At 43.5% G+C, this 21,910-nt stretch overlaps 1 protein-coding gene and 1 pseudogene across 1 annotated transcript; one reads left to right on the top strand and one right to left on the bottom strand.

Moving 5' to 3' along the window:
• ORNANAV1R-PS3088 (vomeronasal 1 receptor ornAnaV1R-ps3088 pseudogene) lies at window positions 6,411–6,833 on the bottom strand (annotated as a pseudogene).
• ORNANAV1R3049 (vomeronasal 1 receptor ornAnaV1R3049) lies at window positions 18,735–19,697 on the top strand. The gene has a single exon (NM_001253441.2). The coding sequence runs from the start codon at window positions 18,735–18,737 to the stop codon at window positions 19,695–19,697; it is 963 nt and encodes a 320-aa protein (NP_001240370.1).
• Window positions 19,698–21,910: the final 2,213 nt, after the last annotated feature.

Below are 21,910 nucleotides of genomic sequence, written 5' to 3'. Positions count from 1 at the left end.
TTAACAGTACTACATGAAATCCTCCTTGGGAAAGTTAATTTTCACCAGATACTTGCCAGACCTGGAGGAGTTTTAGAAAGTTCATCTGCTCCAGCCCTCTGCCACCAGACACTTAACCCCAAGCCCTCCAGGGAAGATTCTTGTCTACTCTTTATGTAACATCTTCCAGTGAAAATACAGAATCTGAAGCAAGGATCTATCAGGAAGCAGCATGAAGCTGAAGTGGCCCTTTTCCTTTAGGAATAGAACATGTGGGTTTTTAGAAAGGACAGTAAAATTAGTAGAAATGATGTCTGCCTCACAGAGTTCTAATCCCAGCTTTGCCACTTGCCTGCTGTGTGACCTTGGGCAAGGCACTTACCTTTTCTGTGTCTCAGTTACCTCATCCAGAAATGGGGATTAAGAGACTGTGAGCCCCATGTGTATCATGGACTGTGTCCAATCTGATTAATTTGTATCTACTCCAGCACTTAGTACAGTGCCTGGCACATAGTAAGTGTTTAACAAATACCAAAAAAAAGTGATACTTGTTAAACCCTATGTGCCAGGCACTGTTCTAAGCAATGGAGTAGATACAAGGTAATTATGTCCCCATGGGACTCACAGTCTTAATCCCCATTTTATAGATGAGGTAACTGAAGCACAGAGAAATTTAGTGAGTTGCCCAAGGTCACACAGCTGACAAGTGGCAGAGCTGAGATTAGAACTCAGGTCCTTCTGACTCCCAGATCCCTGCACTAAAGAGTTCACTTGTTGGAGGTAAGGGATAAGGGTCAAAGTACTGGTTTGAAGGTGGTCTGCTGCTTTGTGGGGATTCCTTTTTGGGATTTGGAGGGGTCCGTTGTGTCCCTAGGGCTTCCTTCTTCTTGTGGAAGATCTATATATCGCTCAGGATGGTTCTGAAAAAGTCAGGCCCCTCAGGACTTCCTGCTTCTCATGGGAAGATAGCCACAAGTCCTGTAGAATTCAGGTCTCCAGGGCAATGCAAACTGTGGACTGGACTTTTCTGATAGGCAGGCTTCAGAAAAAGAAGCCTAGCACGGGGCAACAGTCTAAAAGAGAAACACACAAGATAAGCCAACCTAGATTAAATTTACAAAAGTGAATTTATATCATCCTTTTAAGGCCGCTATCGACACATAGATGGAAGAACAGGAAATAGGGACAAGGCTGGGGGCAAGAGCTGGGCAGCACCTGGGGAGGAGAATGGGAAGTGTAAAGGATGCTGCATCACCCAAGCAAATTGAGCTTGAAAGGCAGAACCAGAACGCAGAACAATTCGGGGTCAGTCTGTTGGTGGTAGCAGGTCGTCCCATCTCTAGAGTTTGGTGGTGAGAGACATTGTCTGTGCTGCCCTGAGCAATGAAGTGTTCATATGGGCACAGCAACAGAGCTGTACTAGCTGTACTGGTTTGGCAATGTGGCATTGTCCACGTGGACAACAACCACATGACAACAGGGGCTCCAGTAAATGATTATTGTGCTTAGACCCAGAAACTCTGAATCGTCCTTGACTTGACACAGACTTTGCTACCACAGTAGCAATCTAGCCAGGGAGACTGATACTAAAGTAAATTACAGATAGGAGGAAATAATAAATATATACACTAGTGCTATGAGGAAGTTGAATATATAAATGTTGAGGTAACACCAAAGTGCTGAAATGGCAGTTGAGGTATATAAGACCAAGATTCAGTATCAATCAGGGAAAGCCTTCTGGAAGAGATGTGATGTCGCTTGAGCCTAGTGTCAGTTCCAAATAAGGACCAGACAAGTAAAAGGTGATCAATCAATCCATCAATGGTATTTATTGAGTGATTATTGTGCATAGAGCAAGATTCCAAGTGCTTTGAAGATTACAGTACTAGAATTGCTTGACACAATTTCTGGGCAAAAGGGTATTAGAGTCTAGATGGGGAGACAAACAACAAAAAACAAATTACAGATAAAGGAAAAGGTAGAATACAAGGATTTGAGATGCAGTGTGGCCTTGTGGAAAGAGCATGGGTCTGAGAATCAGAGGATGTGGGTTCTAATCCTGACTCCACCACTTGTCTGCTGTGTGATCATGGGCAAGTCACTTAACTTCTCTGTGCCTCAGTTACCTCATCTGTAAAATAGAGATTAAGACTATGAGCCTTACCTGGAACAGGTACTCTATCCAACCTGATTATCTTGTATTTATCCCAGTGCTTAATACTGGCACCTGATACCTAGTAAGTGTTTAACAAGTGCCATTTTTTTAAAAAGTGTTCTCAGGCTGGGGGTGGTATAAATATCAAGTACTTGAGGAGTACAGATCTAAGTGCGCTGATAACCCAGAAGGGAGGGCAAATAGAGGAAATGAAAGCTTAGCCATAGAATACCCCTTGTAGGACATGTGATTTTAATAGGGCTTTCAAGGTAGGGGAGAGTTGTGGTCTTTCAGATGTGAATGGGGAAGGATTTCCAGGCAAAGGGTCAGCAGCAAGAAAGATGAGGTTGAGGTACAGAGAGTAAGTTGGTGTTAGAGGAGCAAAGTGTACAGGTTGGGTTGTAGTAGGAGTTCAGCGAAGTAAGGTAGGAAGGGGAGAGGTGTCTGAGTGCCTTAAAGCTGATGGTAAGGACTTTCAGAGGGGAGACTAAGGGAAGTAAGGGGACTGGCGTAGTCAGGAGGGAAGGACCTGGAAGAGGGCTAGAGTTTCAGATAAATTAATATCATCACCTAGAATTGCTTTTTTTTCTTGCTTTCATTTAGTCAGTTGATTTTCTAACTCGAGATTTTTACAGCTGTTCTATTTAACCTGATAAAAGGCTTCTAATACCCCTTTCCCAAGAGTTTTTGTTTTTGGCAAGAGCACAGGACTGATATTCAAGAAACCTGGGTTCTAGGCCCAGTTCTGCCCCTCACTTCCTAACTGACTTACCTCCTCTCCCTCCCTCCCTGTTCCCCTCCCCTCTCTTCCTCCCCCTCTCCCTCTTAGATTGCAGGCCCTATTATAACATAAACAAGGAGTCTAGCTTGTAATAAGTGCTTAATAAATGTCATAATTATTGCACAAATACATGGACCCACAACATGATTAGATATTGCATTTTCTGGCTTCTTCAACCAATATCCTCCCTCCTTCCCTGCAGCCAGTCCATTTTTCCAGGGGTCTGCTGAGGTAGAGCATTGTAGCCATACAGAATTCCTGGAAAAATGTCAAGAGGTCTCATCTAAGCAAATTGCACTCATCCCAGAGTGTCAACAGCCATGAGAAGCAAGAAAAGAATAATAATGTTTGTGAAACACTCTACTAGGGTAGATACAAGATAATCAGGTCAGACTAAGTCCCCATCCCACCTGGGGCTCCCAGTCTAAGAGGAAAGGAGAACAGGAATTGAATCTCCATTTTACAGATGAGGAAATTGAGGCATTCATTCATTCAATAGTATTTATTGAGCACTTACTATGTGCAGAGCACTGTACTAAGTGCTTGGAATGTACAAGTCGGCAACAGAGAGGCACAGAGAATTAAGTGATTTAACCCAAGGTCACATAGGCAAGTGGTGGAGCTTAGTACAGTGCTCTGCACAGAATAAGCACTCAATAAATATGATTGAATGAATGAATGGAACTTGGATTAAGACTGGATCCCCTGACTCCCAGACCTGTGTTCTTTCCATTAGGCCACATCGCTGCTTGCTCCACAGTGGGTGTCAAGCTTCCATGAGGAAGCTTGATTGTCCAGCTGTTTTCCCAGCAGCTAGAGAGGAAATAAGCATTCCTCTCCACTCCCCACGCTTCTTGCCTTATCCTCAGCTCCACTCCAACCCCCAAGTCACTGGTTGCCCCTCCTCTGATTGATTCCACCGTGCTGGATCTGATTGATTGGACAACCTGCCTGCTGAGTGCCTGTTAAACCCCCTCTGCTGACTTGGGATTTGGAGTGGAGCTGAGGATAAGGCAAGAAGCGTGGGACCAATCCCACTCTTGATCTAATTGGGACTAATTAGATCATGAGGCATGGGGGGTTCTTTACAAGCAGCTTTATCCATCAATCAGATCAGGTCTGGAGAAACCAATCTGAGGAGGAAGTGGTGGATCCCTTTGGTGGATCATAAAGCAAAGCTGTGAAATGAAAGAAGCTGAGACCAAAGGTGGCCAAAGACCACCAAAAGCCTTTCATTTTCGAGCAGGTTGTAATTTTGCAAGTAGCCCAAGTGGTTGCAAAAAAATATCTTTCACCACTCTTTTGGCAACCACACTCACCCACGTTGATAGTTACTGACATCAAATCCCTTTAACTGGTTATCAGCAGCTGGTGGTGTACATCCAGGTCTCTCTGCCTCCAAAATCTGTCCTAGTCAGCACAGAGACTAAAGGAAAAACAAAATGTGCCTCTTCCTTTAAAGAGCTTGCACTCAGATGGTACATTGGACAATCCAGTCAAAATGGAAGAAAAAATTACCTGGGAAGGGGCACCAGATCTGGAGATGAGGTGGGGGGTGGTGGAGGGGGAGACGATGGGTTCCACCACCCCCACAGAATTGGGACCATGGGAACAAAGCCATTCCATAGCTGGCCTGCCCCCACCCCTCGCAGTAAGGTGGAGGCTGGCTGGAGACTGACAGGGCTCTGGGCCAAAGCTCTCTTTCTCCTATTCCTGGCCTCAGTGGTGAACAAGCCCTCCAGGGCCCACCTCGCTCCAACCAGGACCAGGCTCCCTTTCAAGCCCCGACTGCTTTCCCTCTGTGTCCCTCCAGCCACATGTGTTTCTGTGTTTTCCCCTCCCCAAGCCCATGTGTGTCTGTGTTCCCTCCTCCCCTGCTCCATGTGTGTCTGTTTCACCCTTCCCATGCCCATGTGTGTCTGTGTAGCCCCCTTCCCAGCTCCATGTGTGTCTATTTTCCCCTCCCAGGCCCTATGTGTGTCTGTGCGCTTCCTCCAGCCTTGTCCCTTTTGTGGAACCCATGCACCTGGGACAAAATTATTTTCCCATGTTACCTCAAGGACTACGTTGTTTCATCTTTAATATCTGATGCTGAGCATAGAATATGCAAAATGATTCACAGTGCAGGTTAGAGAAAGGGGGAAAAAAGCAAGTGTCCTTCTATTTGTTGTTGTTTCTGGTTTCCAGATTGTTTTTGTCATAAGTACCATTTTCCACCCTTTGTTTCTGGTTTGCCTGAAAATCCATAGACTGCAAGCTCTTTGTGGGCAGGGAACTTCTACCAACTCTGTTGTATTGTACTCTCCCAAGTGCTTAATACAGTACTCTGGACATCATGAGTGCTCAGTAAATACCACTGATGTATTGACAAGTTGACTCATGAGGGATTAAATCTGAATTGACTGATATCTGTAAAAAGACAGCACATATTATTGGATGAAAGTAATGCAGAGACTGAAGATAAAGAAAAGGGAATACAAGAAAGTGAGATTGTTTGGAAACCAGGTGGTCAAGGATAATAATCATTATATAAGTAATAATAATTGTGGTATTTGTTAAGCACTCACTTTGTGCCAAGCACTGTACTAAGTGCTGGGATAGAGATAATATAATCAGGCTGGATGCAGTCCCTGTCCCACATCTAGCTCACCGCCTAAACTGCATCTACATGGACACTCTTTCTCAGGATATACCATCCTTTTCCTTGGTGCCTGTCTCCTACGATATTCCCAGAACTTTTCCTTTAGGAAAACATGACATGAGTTCAGGAATAGGAGAGGATGATAGCAGAGGGAGAATAAAGTGGTACAAAGTTTTCCAACTAGTTTGATCATCATAAATCCCAGCTGCTTTCTGCCAGATGATTTGGAGTATACAATTCATGGAGGGAGAATTCCCTGCCCTTGCTTATTCTCGTAGGCTGGAGTCCTCACAGAGGATGCTAGGCAGAGAAGATGTGGAGGTAAACCGCTCATCCCTGGAATCCACTGGAGTAGAGCTTCCCAACTTCTTGAAGACAAACTGGGGCCTCGGAACTCGAGCATCATTTCTGATCAGCACCCAGGGGCACAGGGAAGGAAAACATGCTGCCAGAAAGGTTGTGCTGTACTGTAGAGGAGAATCGTAATCCTTTATATAACTTATATAAAGGGTGATGCAGCAGTTGAGCCAATAAAAGAAAACAAAGCAATTGACCAGGAACAGGTTGGTCTGGATGACTCTGCTTTCCACGGAGGATCTGGGAGAGACGTTGGTGCTGTGGATGTGCTGAACTTGTTTACGGTGTCGGTAGAGCACAATCACCATGTAGCCACTGGCCCAGCTCATGAGAAACACAAAAAAGAGATCTCGGAAAGTCACTAACGTTATAACAACGATTGCATAATTGAACCCAGGTACTGTAGAACAGCCTTTTGAAATAAATGTGTGTCCTGGGAGAGTGACATTTTTGGTGGCTTCAACAGATGTGATTATTCCAATGTAGAGCATCAGGTTGAGAATCCAGAAGAAGAGTAAGGAAGGGAGAATGTAGCTGGGGGCTCTGGGTTTGAGCCGAGCCCAGCAAGAGGTGCTGGGACTGATGGTGACGGCCTGAAACACACTCAGGAGACACGTGGTGCAGATAGAAAGGCCCCGCGCCACTCTGTTAATGTACAAAACACCTCTACATCCAACATCATCCAATACATACTTCATCCCAAAATTCACCAGTATCACTTGAACCCCACAGATGACAAGCATCGCCATGTTGACCAGGGTCAGGTTGATGAGGATCAGGTCCGTGGGTTTCTTCTTACTGGGCTGATAGATGAAGACATTGACATACACCAAGAACAGTACTGAGTTTCCAAGAACCCCAATACCAAACTGAGAGAGGAAGAAAATCCCCAGTAGAAAGTTGTTTAAAGTCATTGTCATCATTTCTTATTCCCAGTGGGATTTTCAGTGATAAATGCTGCAAAGTGGTAATATGAGAAGTATAGGATGAACCTCAAATCTTTGTGGTATTTTGTTCAGCAATTACCTTGTGTCAAGCACTGCTCTAAGCACTGGGCTTTATACAAGTTAATCAGGTTGGACACTGACCTATCTCACATGGGGCTCATAGTCCAAGTAGGAGGGAGAACAGCTTTAGATACCCCACTTTGCAGTTGAGGAAACTGAGGCACAGAGAAGTTTAGTGACTTTCCCAAGATCACATAGCAATCAATTGGCAGAGCTGGGATTAGAACCCAGGACTTCTGACTTTCAGGCCATGGCTCTTTCTACTAGTCAGAGCTGCTTCCTGAGGATGTCTCAGCCATGCTCACACCTTCCCTCCCATGACTGTGGGTGCTTGATAGATGCTGTTGACAGTGATGATAGTGAGATGGTTTGGATAAAGGTGGGATTCACCTGCGTTTCCTAATTTCTGCTTTCCTTAGCACCACAGATATATACATTTCCATACTGGAAGGCACCTGGGTGGAGATTCTGTGTGTGGGACTCCTCAGAATCAGTCTTGTCACTAAGGAACATAGACAATGGGAAACATAAAACTGCCCCAATCCTCCAATACCTTCTTTCATAAAAATAGCAACAATATGAACAGTGACTTTCTAAGATGTGCAGGAAAATCCAAAGGTAGGGATGTCCACCTTAGATACTGTAATAACAAGGCTAAATCACTGACAGGTTCTTATGCAGACATTATTTTAAGATTTTTAGTATAAATAGAGCATGAGTTTACCTTTGGTTACAAAACTGGAATAAAATCACTGGGATTAAATAATACAACTCAAACTTGAAATCAAATAATGACAGCTACTGAAACCTCTTTTGCACACTGGTGGAGATTCAGACATTTCAAAGAAACTATTTGGGTGAATAGAGGTTCAACCAGAAACAAACTGGGAGGCCAATACAAGTCCCTGACAAACAAAAGATGTAAATTCACTTGATAAGCAAGTCAGAATGGTGATCAAGAGACAGTATCAATAAACACAGGAAACAGGAAACGCTGATGGTATTGCCAAGTAGTAATTCAGTGTTACGAATGATTTCATGGATGTTCAGTTTATGTGAATGGACTGGTACTTTCATTGAAAACTTCCCTTTTACACTGCAGCTGAAGACCTTCTGTGCTCTAATGAATTGTGAGTAAGGGTCTTTTCCCAAGAATTAATTATCTCCTCAACCTCCCGGTTGTTGGTGTGAGAGTGAGGATTTACGGAGAAAGAGAGTTGGACTATCCAAAGGACTATCTCTTCTGCAAGCTCCTCCTCTGCCTCCCACACCCTAAATGTGGGAGTCTCTCAAGGTTCAGTTCTGGGTACCCTCCTATTCTCATATTCTGTGCCTCAGCTTCCTTAACTGTAGATTGAGGATTAAATATCGGTTTTTCCTCCCCAATAGACTATGAGCTCCACATGGAGACAGGTACCATGTTTGACATGATTCTGTCACATTTAACCCAGCACTCGGAACAGAGTATGTGTTTAACAAATAGCACAATTATTAATTATTATTAAAGCAAGGGGGGAGAGATGCTAAAAACCATACCCTTTGCTAGATTCCACTCAGGAAATTTCTCCCCTACATCACTACTTCCCTGAACTCCAGAGACCCAAATCCAGACTTAACTCTTGCTTCTGCCCTTCCTTCCAGTTCCTGATCTCACAGTCTAACATATAAGAGTAACTCACCTGGGCCTAGCTCTGCTGCCTCGGTCCTGGGAAGTGAAGAGCTTAATTCATCCTATGCCGAGAGACCCAGCCAGGCACCACAGTTATAAAGCCGAGGTCTTGTGAGCTCATCTCCCTCCTGGACTGTGATTACTTGTGACACTGTCTATAATGGTACACTGGGACTTAAAAGAAGCAAAAATTATTTTTTCCAGTCAGAACTCCCCAAGTCAGGTTGTTTCAGTGTCTTAATTACTTAATTAATTGCAGCAATTTTTTAATGATTGTGAAGGTTTAGTCTTGTGCTCTGATGCTTCAACAGCACGATACAGGAGTCCTTCTTAAAGAAGGTAATTATTATACATTTCCAGAACTGGGGGAGTTTGGGAAAGTTCATCCGGGCCATCCCCCTGTCACCAGACTTTCAACACCTAATCCCTCCAGGGCATTTTCTCATCTTTTTTTTCAGTAAAGTATATAGGGAAATGGGGTATATGCACAGGGTTCTAACAGAGGGCAGCATGAAGCTTTGGTACCCTGAATGATCAGATTGTCAGTTCAGCTTCATTATAGTGCTAGGCTCAGAAACATTAAAGTCAGTAACCCCACTGAAACTAGGGATGGGGAGCAAGATTGATGATAGTGATGGTTCTAATATCAACCCTAGACTTATTGGAATGTGGGCAAAAGAAGATGATACCACCTGTGTGGGCCATGGAAAAGAGAAGGGGAAAATAGGAAAAAAATACCCTAAAAAGGAGAGTACCGAGGAAGTCTGAAAGATTAATCTTTTTTCTTTATGCTATTCATTATGCCCTTACTCTTTGCCAGACACTGTACTAAGTTAAGTGACTTACCCAAGGTCACACAGCAGACTAGTGGCAGAGCGAGAATTAGAACCCAGATCCTTCTGATTCCTGAAACATTCCTCTATCCACTAGGCCACGCTGCTTCTCTGGTATTTCAATTTTGCTTTAAACGCTGATTTGCTTCTGTTTACTGTCCAGGCTAGAGATCTGCACACTTGTTCTTGGTCTGACAATATCTATTAGGATGCATGTTTGGGTCTGGTGCAGGAAAGGCCAGCTGGAACTGCGTAGAATGACTCAATCAGAGGGGAGCCCTCGATCCTGCTGTCAGGATGCCTGAGATAATACCATATTTCCTTGTATCACTGTTCCATCCTCATTTAGAAGAGGAAATATAAGCTACTGTTGGTACCACCTAATTATAAGCAGAAGAGTGAGCACACAACACGAAATGGTTTTAGAGTGAGTCAATTCATTGAGTGTCTAGTGTAAGCCGGCCTTGGGAGAGGGAACTAGTAAAACATTAGTCTTTAGTGCCCTTGTGCCTTTCTCTTCCTTCTCATCCTTTTACCCTCCTTTTTTTATTCTTCTCCATTTTGTTCTCCCCTAGGCTTAAATCCCAAATAATATCTCCCCACCTTATTTTGGGTTGCAAGAATTCTGCCAAAAAATAGGCAATTTTGTGATCAGCAGGGACTGTGTCACAGCCTGTCCTGAGACTGCCCCACCCTTCCTCCATTCTTTTCCCTTCTCTTTCTGCTCCTGGCACAACCCCTGTCCACCCTCTCCAGGCTCAGTTCAGCCCTGCACCACTCTGACAGGACACAGGGGAGCAGCACAGGTTAATCAGAGGGCTATGTATTCTTCTGCGGGCCAACAGACTCTCTGTGGGAGAAACCAAGAGACATGCACAGGTAATGAAAGTAATAGTAATTATTATTATGGTATTTGTTAAGCGCTTACTATATGCCAGGCACTGTACTAAGCGCTGGGGTGAATACAAGCAAACTGGGTTGGATACAGTCTCTGCCCCACATGGGGCTAACAGTCTCAATTTCCACTTTACATCTGGGGTAACTGAGGCATAGAGAAGTGAAGTGACTTGCCCAAGGTCACACAGCAGTCAAGTGACAGAATTAGGAATAGAACCCATGACCTTCTGACTCCCAAGCCCTTGCTCTAGCCACTATGCTGTGGATGGTCTGGGGTTCAGAGCGAGGACGGGCACTAAATCTGTTACCTGACATGGTTTCTCATTCAGAGAGACCTCTTGCTGATTTTTAATTGGGGGTTTTCCTTTCTGAATTTTTTGAAGTCTCTGAGTAGAGCACCCCTCTCCATTCACATATCTAACCACATGCAAATGCTCACGAAGTCAAAGACAATCCTTTAACCACATGTGAAAATACGCCGGTGCTGACACCCATTTGGAAAAATACTAAATCAACTGTACACATTCCCCCAGATACTCCAAATATGCATATTCATACAATCACACATATTGCCCCCTAGACTGTGAGTTCAAAGAACGTCTACCAAATCTGTCGTATAGAATACTCTATTGTATTTTTTTATTATTTAGGGTTATTTGTAAAGTGCTTACTCTATGCCTGGCACTGCTCTAAGCACTTGGGTAGAAACAAGCTAATCAGGTCAGACATAGTCCATGTCCCACATGCAGCTCAGTCTTAATCCCTATTTTACAGATAACGTAACCAAGGCACAGAGAAGTGAAGTGGCCTGTCCAAGGTCACACAGCAGACAAGTGGCGGATCCGGGATTCTAACTTCCAGGCCCATGCTCTATCCATTTGGCTGGGCAAGGGATGGATTGACTGATTAGCCTCCCTGGCTGACTACAATCTCCTTGGGGGGCTGTTTTCTCCCAAGAACCCAGTATAGTGCTCATCAAATAGTAAGCACTCAGTAAATATGACTGATTGATTTCCCCACCAGTGTATAACCACAGTGATACGGGCGCTGTAACCACACAAGGACAAACATTTATAATTGCACATGAACAAACACCTGGCTTCAGTGGTAGCAGTGAGAGTGATGATAAAATGCAAAGGTCATACATGGGTTCAGCAAAAGGAGTGAAAGATAATATAAAAGAAAGAGAAAGAGGGAAAAGGAAATTGAGAGAGTCACTGAGCAGATGGAGAGATAAATATGAAAGAAATATAATTGAGGAGTTATATGAGGAAAAGAATAAACAAAAGAAACTAAAGACTGAGAAAGTTGTTGACTTTGGGAAGTAAAACTGGAGATTTAGACTGTGAGCCCTTCAATTCATTCATTCATTCAATAGTATTTATTGAGCGCTTACTATGTGCAGAGCACTGTACTAAGCGCTTGGGATGAACAAGTCGGCAACAGATAGAGACAGTCCCTGCCGTTTGACGGGCTTACAGTCTAATCGGGGGGATGGACAGACAAGAACAATGGCAATAAATAGAGTCAAGGGGAAGAACATCTCGTAAAAACAATGGCAACTAAATAGAATCAAGGCGATGTACAATTCATTAACAAAATAAATAGGGTAATGGAAATATATACAGTTGAGCGGACGAGTACAGTGCTGTGGGGATGGGAAGGGAGAGGTGGAGGAGCAGAGGGAAAAGGGGAAAAAGAGGGTTTAGCTGCGGAGAGGTAAAGGGGGGGTGGCAGAGGGAGTAGAGGGAGAAGAGGAGCTCAGTCTGGGAAAGCCTCTTGGAGGAGGTGAGTTTTAAGTAGGGTTTTGAAGAGGGGAAGAGAATCAGTTTGGCGGAGGTGAGGAGGGAGGGCGTTCCAGGACCGCGGGAGGACGTGGCCCAGGGGTCGACGGCGGGATAGGCGAGACCAAGGGCAAGGGCAAGGATTGTCTCTGTTGCTGAATTGCACATTCCAAGTCCTTAGTACAGTGTTCTGCACATAGTTAGTGCTCAATAAGTACTATTGAATGAAAGAAAAGGAGGAAAGTGGAAGCAGGAAATTTGAGAAAGAAAGATAGAGAATATATATATGAAAACTTAAGAGTTTTCGAGAAAACTCTTGAGAAGCAGCATGGCTTAGTGGAAAGAGCATGGGTCTGGGAGTCGGAGGACCTGGGTTCTAATCCCAGTTCCACCACTTGTCTGCTGTGTGACCTTGGGCAAGTCACTTAATTTTTCTGTGCCTCAGTTTCCCAATCTGTAAAGTATTTATTCCTACTTCTATCTCAGTTTCACTCTCTATCCTTGACTTGTTCACCTCAAACTCCTCTCTTCTGTGCTTCATTTCCCTATGAATCCTGCTCTCCTCATTTATATCTGTTTTCTAAATATGTAGTTCCCTCCTTTCTTTCATTCAAAATCCAGTCCTTCACTTCCCAATCTTTTCTCTCCAGACTCATTCTATTTTCTCTAACAGTGTCCTTTATGGCATTGTGTCAGTACCTCTCTGTTCTATTTCTTCCTCCACCCTTACTGTTTTCCTTTTCCATCCGTTTTTTCTAAATCTCCTTTAGTCTCCTCATTTCCTCTGCTTCATTTTCCTTCACCTGTTCTCTTTTCTTTCTGATTTTTCACATTTATTTTATTCCTGCCTTTTTTCTTCCCTCCTAACATGTTTTTATCTATAATCCTGTCCTATATTCACTTGTCTCTCCTTTTTTTAATGGTACTTGTTGAGTGCTTACTATGTGCCAGGCACTGACGTGGCTTAGTGGCAAGAGTACAGGCTTGGGAGTCAGACGACTCTGGTCCTGATCCAGCTTCTGCCACTTATCTGCTGTGTGACCTTGGGCAACCACTTACCTTCTCTATGCCTCAGTTACTTAATCTGTAAAATGGGGATTAAGACTGTAAACCCCATGTGAGACAACCTTTTACCTACCCCAGGGCTTAGAACATTGCTTGGTACATAGTAAGCGCTTAACAAATCCCATAGTTATCATTATTATTATTACTATTATTAACTAAGCATTAGGATAGATACAAGCTAATCAGGTTGGACACAGTCCCTGTCTCACATGGGGATCACAGTCTTAATCCCTATTTTTCAGATAAGGTAACTGAGATACAGAGAAGTGAAGTGACCTGTCCAAGGTCACACAGAAGACAAGTTGCAGACCTAGGACTAGACCCGAGTTTCTTCTGATTTCCAAGCCTGTGCTCTATCCTTTAGGCCATGCTGCTTCTCTATAACTCATCTAATGTTTCTCATTAGACTACAGGGGATGCAGCAAATCCTGGTGGAAAAAAAAAAAAAAACTAGAGACAGGAAATAAATAGAATGAATGTTAGAGTATCTCATCTAGGGAAAATGAGGTCCAGACCACTGGCTATTTGTCTATGTCTTGCAGACTGACCCTTTTGGGTAGATGTTTCAAATCCTTTGGGGCTGTGGCTGATTACAGCAGTTATCATCACTCACTCTAACAAGCCTGCACACCATCAAAGATACCGGCTCACATCACTGACATGAAATGCGTAGCCATCCTATTCCTTGGAAAAGAACCGGCAACCCAGATGCTGAAATCCTGTCACTTACCCCTTTCCCACATCCTCCCTCAGTCCTGCAACTCTTTTCCCCTTCATACATGTCTACTGTTGTACTTTCCCAAGCCCTTAATACATTATTCTGCACACAATAAATACCATTTATTGATGAGCAACGAGTGTACAAATTCTACTTTTTGTACACTCCCAAACGCTTAATAGTGCTCTGCAAATAGTAAGCATCTAATAAATAAATTAATTGAATTATCAGTGAGTGAATGGATTGAAACATTATTTCTCAACTACAGACCCACAGCTATGCTGGAGAAACACAGAGTTAGGTTAGATTAGGACAGTTATGAGAAGCAACCAACCTATCATGTTTGGCAAGGTATTTACTCTGGTACTGGATGAAAATTAAAAGAAATCACAAAACAATGACAACAACATTGTGGACTATGAGAACTTGATGATATAGCTCTTTCTTGAAGCAGAAAAAATCCAAAACCATACTCTGTAGATAAAAATAAAGTGTCTGGTAGAACAGCTGAAATGACTGCTACCTTTCCCCACTCACCCCAGTTCACTTTCTTTTTCCATTCAAGCTCAGGTTCTAACTGTACTATGCTTCATCCTTGATTATACCATTTAATAATAATAATAACACTTGTTAAGCACTTACTATGTGCCAAGCACTATTCTAAGTGTTGGGATAGATACAAGTTATGCATGTTAGATGCAATCCCTGTCCCACATGGGGCTCACACTCTTAATTCCCATTTTATGGATGAGGTAACTAAGGCCCAGAGAAGTTAAGTGACTTGACTTCTGACTCCCAGGCCTGTGCTGAATCCACTAAGCCACTTCTGACTCCTTGTTCACACCCTTCCTCTTGTCTCAGTTTCCCACCTGGACCTTGTCCACAAGACACAAGCTCTCCCCAGCTTCAAAGTCCTCTGGAAAATCTACTTCTTCTGGGAGGTATTTTCCTTGAGATGAGAAGGAGAAGAAGGAAGGAGAGTGAGAGGAAGAAGGAAGATGAGGAGGAGGAATAGGAAGATGAAAATGAAGAAGGAGAAGGAAGAAGATGAGGGGAGAAGATGGAGGAGGAGGAGGAGGAGCAGGAGAAGGAGGAGAAGGAGGAAGAAGAGGAGAGAAGGAAAAGAAGGAGCAGGAGGAAGATTAAGGAAGGGGGTGGAGGAGGAGGAAGAGGATGAGGAAATGAAATGGAAAAGATGAGGGACTAGGAGAAAGAGAAGGAAGTTTAATTCATTTATCTCTGCCTTTCATTGTCAGGCCAAAAAGCAGGGGCTTGAGTTTCTTAAAGTTCCTTTCCACTTGATAATTCTCAAATAGCAACCATCCCTAAGAAGGATTTCCCTATTGCTCTGATCAATTCTTAGAGTTTTCCATCCAGTCAGGAACTTGTCACCTAAATAGTTTAGAGAATAAATGGACATTTACTTCATTAAACTATCAGTGTGCCTTGAAGAGAAGGCAGCTTTGCACTGGGGAGAAAACTCCCACTCCAGACAGTGTTACAGCAGCAGGGAGTGACACAATAATTGCTGCACTGGGGGAGATGAGCTCACCTTACCTCTTCCCTTTAACTGCGGCCTTGAGAGGTCCCTGCAGACAGACCAGGCCCTTAACTCCACAGCACAGCACAGATCAGCACCGGTGAGTGGCTCTCAATAATTTAGACACTGAATCTGTAGGGGGACACAAGTCAGAAATTCCTCCTGGAGAAAGGTGTGGGACAAAGGCTTGGCTCAGGGACTCTAGGTTCTGGGAACGGGGTGATGTGATGAGAAAGGTCCTTGTATGGAGTCTATTTGCAGTCTCTCTTCCTCCATTCCTCTTAACCCCACTGCCTGGCATAAACCTGGCCATGGGAGTCTGGACAGAGAGAGAATACCAAAGAATAAAATCCTCTGTTCCAGGTTTTTCTTCAAGGACAATAATTGTTTAAGTTAAATGCTTAGTGTGAGCCAAGAACTATTAATAATGTTGGTATTTGTTAAGCGCTTACTATGTGCCGAGCACTGTTCTAAGCGCTGGGGTAGACACAGGGGAATCAGGTTATCCCACGTGGGGCTCACAGTCTTAATCCCCATTTTTTACAGATGAGGTAACTGAGGCACCAAGAAGTTAAGTGACTTGCCCAAAGTCACACAGCTGACAAGTGGCAGAGCCGGGGTTCGAACCCATGACCTCTGACTCCAAAGCCCGTGCTCTTTCCAGTGAGCCACGCTGCTTCTCTAAGTGCTGTTGTAAAGACAAGATAATCAGGTTTAACCCATTCCTTGCCCATCATGGGCTCGCAATGTAAGCAGGAGGGAGTACAGGTATTGAATTTCTAATTTACAGATGAGGAAATTGAGACACAGAGAAGTTAACTGACTTGCTCAAGGTCACACAACAGGGCTAGTGTCAGAGCCAGCATTAGAACCCAAGTCTTCTAACTCCCACACCTGTGTTCCTTCCACTGGTCAAGCTGATAAAATACTAGCTACAAAGCACCTCTATTCCCTAAAGCCTTTTCCTCTTCTTTTTTATGGCATTTGTTAAGCACTTACTATGGGCCTGGAACTGTCCGTGGCACAGTGGAAAGAGCATGGGCTTTGGAGTCAGGGCTCATGAGTTCGAATCCCAGCTCTGCCACTTGTCAGCTGTGTGACTGTGGGCAAGTCACTTAACTTCTCTGTGCCTCAGTTCCCTCATCTGTAAAATGGGGATTAAGACTGTGAGCCCCACGTGGGACAACCTGATTCCCCTGTGTCTACCCCAGCGCTTAGAACAGTGCTCTGCACATAGTAAGCGCTTAACAAATACCAACATTATTATTATTATTATTACTAAGTGCTGGGGCAGATATAAGCTAAACAGGTTAGACACAGTCCATGTCCCACATGGGGTTCAAAGTTTTAACTCCCACTTTACAGGTGAGGTTACTGAGACCTAGAGGAGTTAAGTGACCTGCCCAAGGTCACAGAGCATACAAATGGAAGAGCTGGGATTCAAACCCACGGCGTCCTGACTTCCAGGCCTATGCTCTATCCACTAGGTAATGCTGCTTGTCTTCTCTTGCTTCTGTTGAACTTCTCTCCCACATACAGCTCTGATATATGGAAAACAAGTCTGCAGTTATATGTGAGTGATAACAAATATAGAACAGAAAGCTCAGTCATCAACTGGGTTGTCTGTCATTACAGCTACAAAGTCAATTTCCTAGTCATCCAGAATAATCCTCCCCATCCTAGTACCAATGATAGCAAAATGGGTGATCAGACTTTCTCAAGAGCCATCCTCATGTTGGACAAATTGACCGAGAGTTAGTCATTCTAGAGGAAGCTTTACAAACTGATTATTCCCTTTTTCGATTCAAGGTTGAGTCAAATTCTACCCTTCTAATGGAAAGTGTCATGCAACCCCTCCTCCCTATCCCCTCTGATCCAGCTGAATGCTCCCCCTCCGCTCTGCCAGATCTCGGTCTGCGGCCAAGAAGAGCTGGTTTTTTGGGTGGTTCTGCTCTTCTAGGAGATGGAGCCTTTATCTATGGCTGTTGGGGAAAATGCACAGGCCAATGACTTCAACAGGGCTGTCTTTAGAACCGTGAATTTTTACCATTTTCTCTGTTCTTTCACATCATTTCCCTCTCCCTCTTCTCCATTTTTTCATTTTTCTCTCTCTCTCTCATTTTGACTTTAACCTTTTTCCATCTGGCCTTGGGATTCTACACCATCATCATCATCATTATCATCAGCTGCAGCAACCACAGCATTAGCACGTATTCACTTCTTACCATGTGCAGAGTCTTTGTACTGAGCCTTCAGAAGCATATACTAAAAGTAGACTACAGGATGCCTGTCCTCAAGTCACTACAGTCTATGTTCCTTGAAAACTTATTTTACCTATCTCCAATTTTTACCTTCTAACTCAGTTTTTCTTTTCCTTACTCCACTCAGCCTTTGCTTTTTTGTGTTTTCTGTTCCTTTGAATCTTTTTCCCTCTTTCTCCTCCTTCCCATGGCTCATTCTTTTCTCTTCTTCATATGTAACATGCTCATTTCTCTCTAACACATTTTTGACACCTCTCCTGCTTTTTTTCTTCATTTTGTTTGCCTCTGTCTTTACAGTGCTTTGCACACAGTAAGTGCTCAATAAATATCATTAATTGATTGACTGATTTACCTATCTCTTCTATTTTCCCACTTAACACCTATTTTTTTCTTGTTACCCTTTTTTCTGACTTCTCCTTTCTTATCCCTATTTCTCCTACTTAATTATGTCTCAAGGTCTCTCTCCTTTCCTATCTCTTACATTTCCTAGTTGCCTAGTGGAAAGAGCCTAGGCCTGAGAGTCAAAGGACTTGGGTTCTAATCCCAGCTCTGCCACTTGCCTGCTGTATAGCTTTGGGTAACTCACTTAACTTCTTCATGCCTCAGTCTCCTCATTTATAAAATGGAGATTAAATCCAGCTCCCTCCTATTTAGACTTTGAGTACCATGTAGGACAAGGACTGTCTCCCACCTGATTATCCTGAATCTACTCCAGCACTTAGTACAGGGCTTGATACATAGGAAGCCCTTAACAAATACTGTAAGTGGTATTATTATTCTTTCTTCATTTCCTCTTATGTGTTTATTTTGTGTCAAGCACTATTCTAAGTGCTGGGGTAGATACAAGATAATCAGGTTGGACACAGTCCAAATAAATTCTGCCATGCCCTGCCCATTTTCTATTTTCTATTTCCTGGTCTTCTTATCTTATTCTTCACATTTTTATCATTTTCACATATTTCTTCCTACTCTTTATTCCACTGCTAATCCCTTTTTGATTTTTCGTTTTTATTCCTAGGCGACTACAGTTTCAAAGCAATCAAGACAATGCTTTGGAGTGACCTGATCTGCGGAGTTTTGTTCCTCTGTCAGGCTGGTGTTGGAATCCTGGGGAACTCAGTGTTGCTTATGGTCTATGTCAATGTCTTTCTGTATCAGTCCCATAAGAAGAAGCCTACAGACCTGATTGTCACCCTCCTAACTCTAGTCAATGTAACGGCAGCTGTGACTCGTGGGGTCCCAATGGCGATGGTATCTCTTGGCATGAGGATCAATGTGGATGAGGTTGGATGCACAGTGTTATTTTTCACTTACAGAATGTCCCGGGGCCTTTCCATCTGCATCACATGTCTCCTGAGCATGTTCCAGGCTGTCACCATCAGTCCCAGCACCTCCCGATGGGCCCAACTCAAACCAAGAGCCCCCAAGTACATTCTCCCCTCCTTCCTCTTCTTCTGCATCCTCAACTTGTTGATGTATTTGGGAATTATCTCATCCACTCAAGCCACCAGAAATGTCAGTGACTCAAAATATACTTTTATTTCAAAACACTGTTCTATGTTACCTAGTGGTAGTTATGTACTAATGCTTGTGTGTTACAATGCCATTACTCTCCGCGATTTCCTCTTTGTGGGTCTCATGAGCTGGGCCAGTGGCTATATGGTGATCGTGCTCTACCGACACCACAAACAAGTCCAGCACATCCACAGCACCATCATCTCCTCCACAGCCTCCCCAGAGATCCAAGCCACCCACACCATCCTACTCCTGGTCAGCTGCTTTGTTTGTTTTTATTTGTTGAATGGCACCATCGTCTTCTACTTTGGTGTGACGAGAGGGTATGATGCCCATCTGCAGAACATCTTAGCCTTTGTTTCTGCTTGTTACCCTTCCTTCTGCCCCTTGGTGTTGATCAGCAAAGATTCCAGAGTGCCTAAATCCCACTCCTTCCTCAGGAAGTTGAGTAACTCCTCTCCCACCCAACCCACTTCTTGCCACCCAACTCAATGAAAGCTTCAGTCTAACGGAAGAAGGAGATTCAGGTATCCCCTGGAATTTCTCCCTGGAATCTCTCCCCAGGAATTTCCCTCCCTTGCTCCGCCAGCAGCAGGTTCAGCTGGGATTTCTGGTAATGAAATTAGTAGGAAAATTCTTGTTCTCTTTCCCCCTCACTCTCCTTGTAGCCATGTGATATGGGTTTTCATCTTTCCCAGAATTAGACAGACCCAGGCACCCCCAAATCTGAAATGTGGATGGTGAGGAGCTTTAGAACAGGTTGATGGAGAGGAAGGGGTTGCCCCATTTTGGTGTCAAACCACTTAGCTATCCAGGGCTGGAACTATGACTGGGGTGCTCATTCAGAGCCATTAATTGTGTTTCTGTGAAAAGGGCAACCACCCAAGCCAGATTCAGAATAGAGTATATTATGCTTTGGGGACCTAGTCCTGATGCTGTCCCATTATCTGATTTACATGTGTTGAAAGGGGCTTACTGGTGATGATTTCACCTAAACCTTGTGCCTCTCCTTAGCTTTACCTATGCATTTGCTCTCCTTTCTTCCACAAGCTGGAATACTGGGATGCTCTAGGCTCTAGGTTAGCCCCTTCTTTTCTAGACCACATACCTGGAGGAGGGGATAGAAAACCCCGCCGAGCACTGCCACTCCACGAGGTAGAGCCAGAAAATGAACCCTGTTCATGAGATAAATTTACCAATATGTGATGGTGACTGAAAATCTCATGGGGTTCTAGGAGTGGAAATCCCCCTTAAGAGTGAGCAATACCGACGACTTTGCAACTTCAAACAGGTTTGTGTTAATCCTGAGAATAGGCTTGGCCTGGACTCTAAGGACAGGGGAGAGGGTTCACCCTAGAAATCCAAGCAGGAAAACAGATGCACCATCAGAAACTCCTCACCCCTTTAGCATCTAGTCACATTTAGGGAGAATATGTAGGGACAGAATGATACCATTTGTTATGGAAAATTGTGAATTGGCCTAACAGATCTCCTGGCGGTTATGTGCAACTCCAGACATTAGTAACAATCAGTAGAGAGATCACTTGAAAGCTGCAATAAAGAGAAACAATCAGACAAATGAAAAAGTTGGAAGAGGAGTAATTAGAAAAGTGCTTGCTTTTAATGAATGCTAGTAATAATAATAATAAAACCTAACACTTTTGATCTATATAATTCCCATACTGAAAAAACTGAAGCACTATTTTTACAGCGTCAGGTTGAAACTAATTAATGAATTGAGCAATTTCACTCCAATACTTTTCCAAATACAGAGGATTACTCTGCTTCAAATCTTCACAGGATACATACAAAATAATAATTATTCAGTTCCTATCAACATCAGCTTAACAAAAAATTACCAGCTTCCAGATTTTTGTTGATGACTGAGCCGAAGGACTATTTATATTAAATATGATCACAAGTATATAGTCTCAAGAAGAAGCGGTGTGGCCTAATGGATAAAGCATGAGGGTGGGAATCAGAGGACGGTTCTAATCTCGGCTCCATCACTTGCCTCAACTTCATGTAACTTCTCTGTGCCTCAGTTTCCTCAACTGCAAAATGGAAACTCAATACCTGCTCTCCCTCCTACCTAGACTGTGAGCCCCAGGTGAGAAAGGGACTGTGTCCTGCCTGATTAACTTGTACCTACCCCAGTACTCAAAACAGTGCCTGACACATAGTAAGGACTTAACAAATACCACTAAAAAAGTATAGACAGAAGGAAATTTATTCAGTAGTAAGTTCAGACAACATTAAAAGCTACTGAGATGATTTAAGAGGTGAAGGAAATTATGCTATTTGGGCAGTGGTGGACTATAGCAACAAGACAAATAGCATTACTCCAATATGATATGAACATGTTCCTTTTGATTATGGATGAGTGAATGGATTGAAACACTATTTCTCAACTCTGAGCCCACAAACCTGCTGGAAAAGATATGAAAAGGTTGAATTGAGCAGTCTTGAGAACTGACCGACCCACCCCATCTGATGGGTGAGATATTCTGGTGCTGTATGAAAATTACTGAGAACCATGGGACCACAACAACAGACCTGCAGAACATGAGAGCATGATGATGATGCTTTCCTCTAAGCAGAAAGATTTCAGAAACACACAGTGTTAATGAAAAATTTGTCTGGTAGGGCCACTGAAATGAATGCAATCTTTTCTTACTAGATTTCCAGCTCGCATTCCTTGTTCCCTG

This window comes from Ornithorhynchus anatinus, chromosome X5 (genome assembly GCF_004115215.2).
Source record: "Ornithorhynchus anatinus isolate Pmale09 chromosome X5, mOrnAna1.pri.v4, whole genome shotgun sequence".
Lineage (NCBI taxonomy): Eukaryota > Metazoa > Chordata > Mammalia > Monotremata > Ornithorhynchidae > Ornithorhynchus > Ornithorhynchus anatinus.
This window is presented reverse-complemented; position numbering and strand designations above follow the sequence as displayed.

Bases quoted from the DNA above. Each gene is read 5' to 3' on its own strand.
- ORNANAV1R3049 (NM_001253441.2), top strand. From the start codon at position 18,735: ATGCTTTGGAGTGACCTGATCTGCGGAGTTTTGTTCCTCTGTCAGGCT.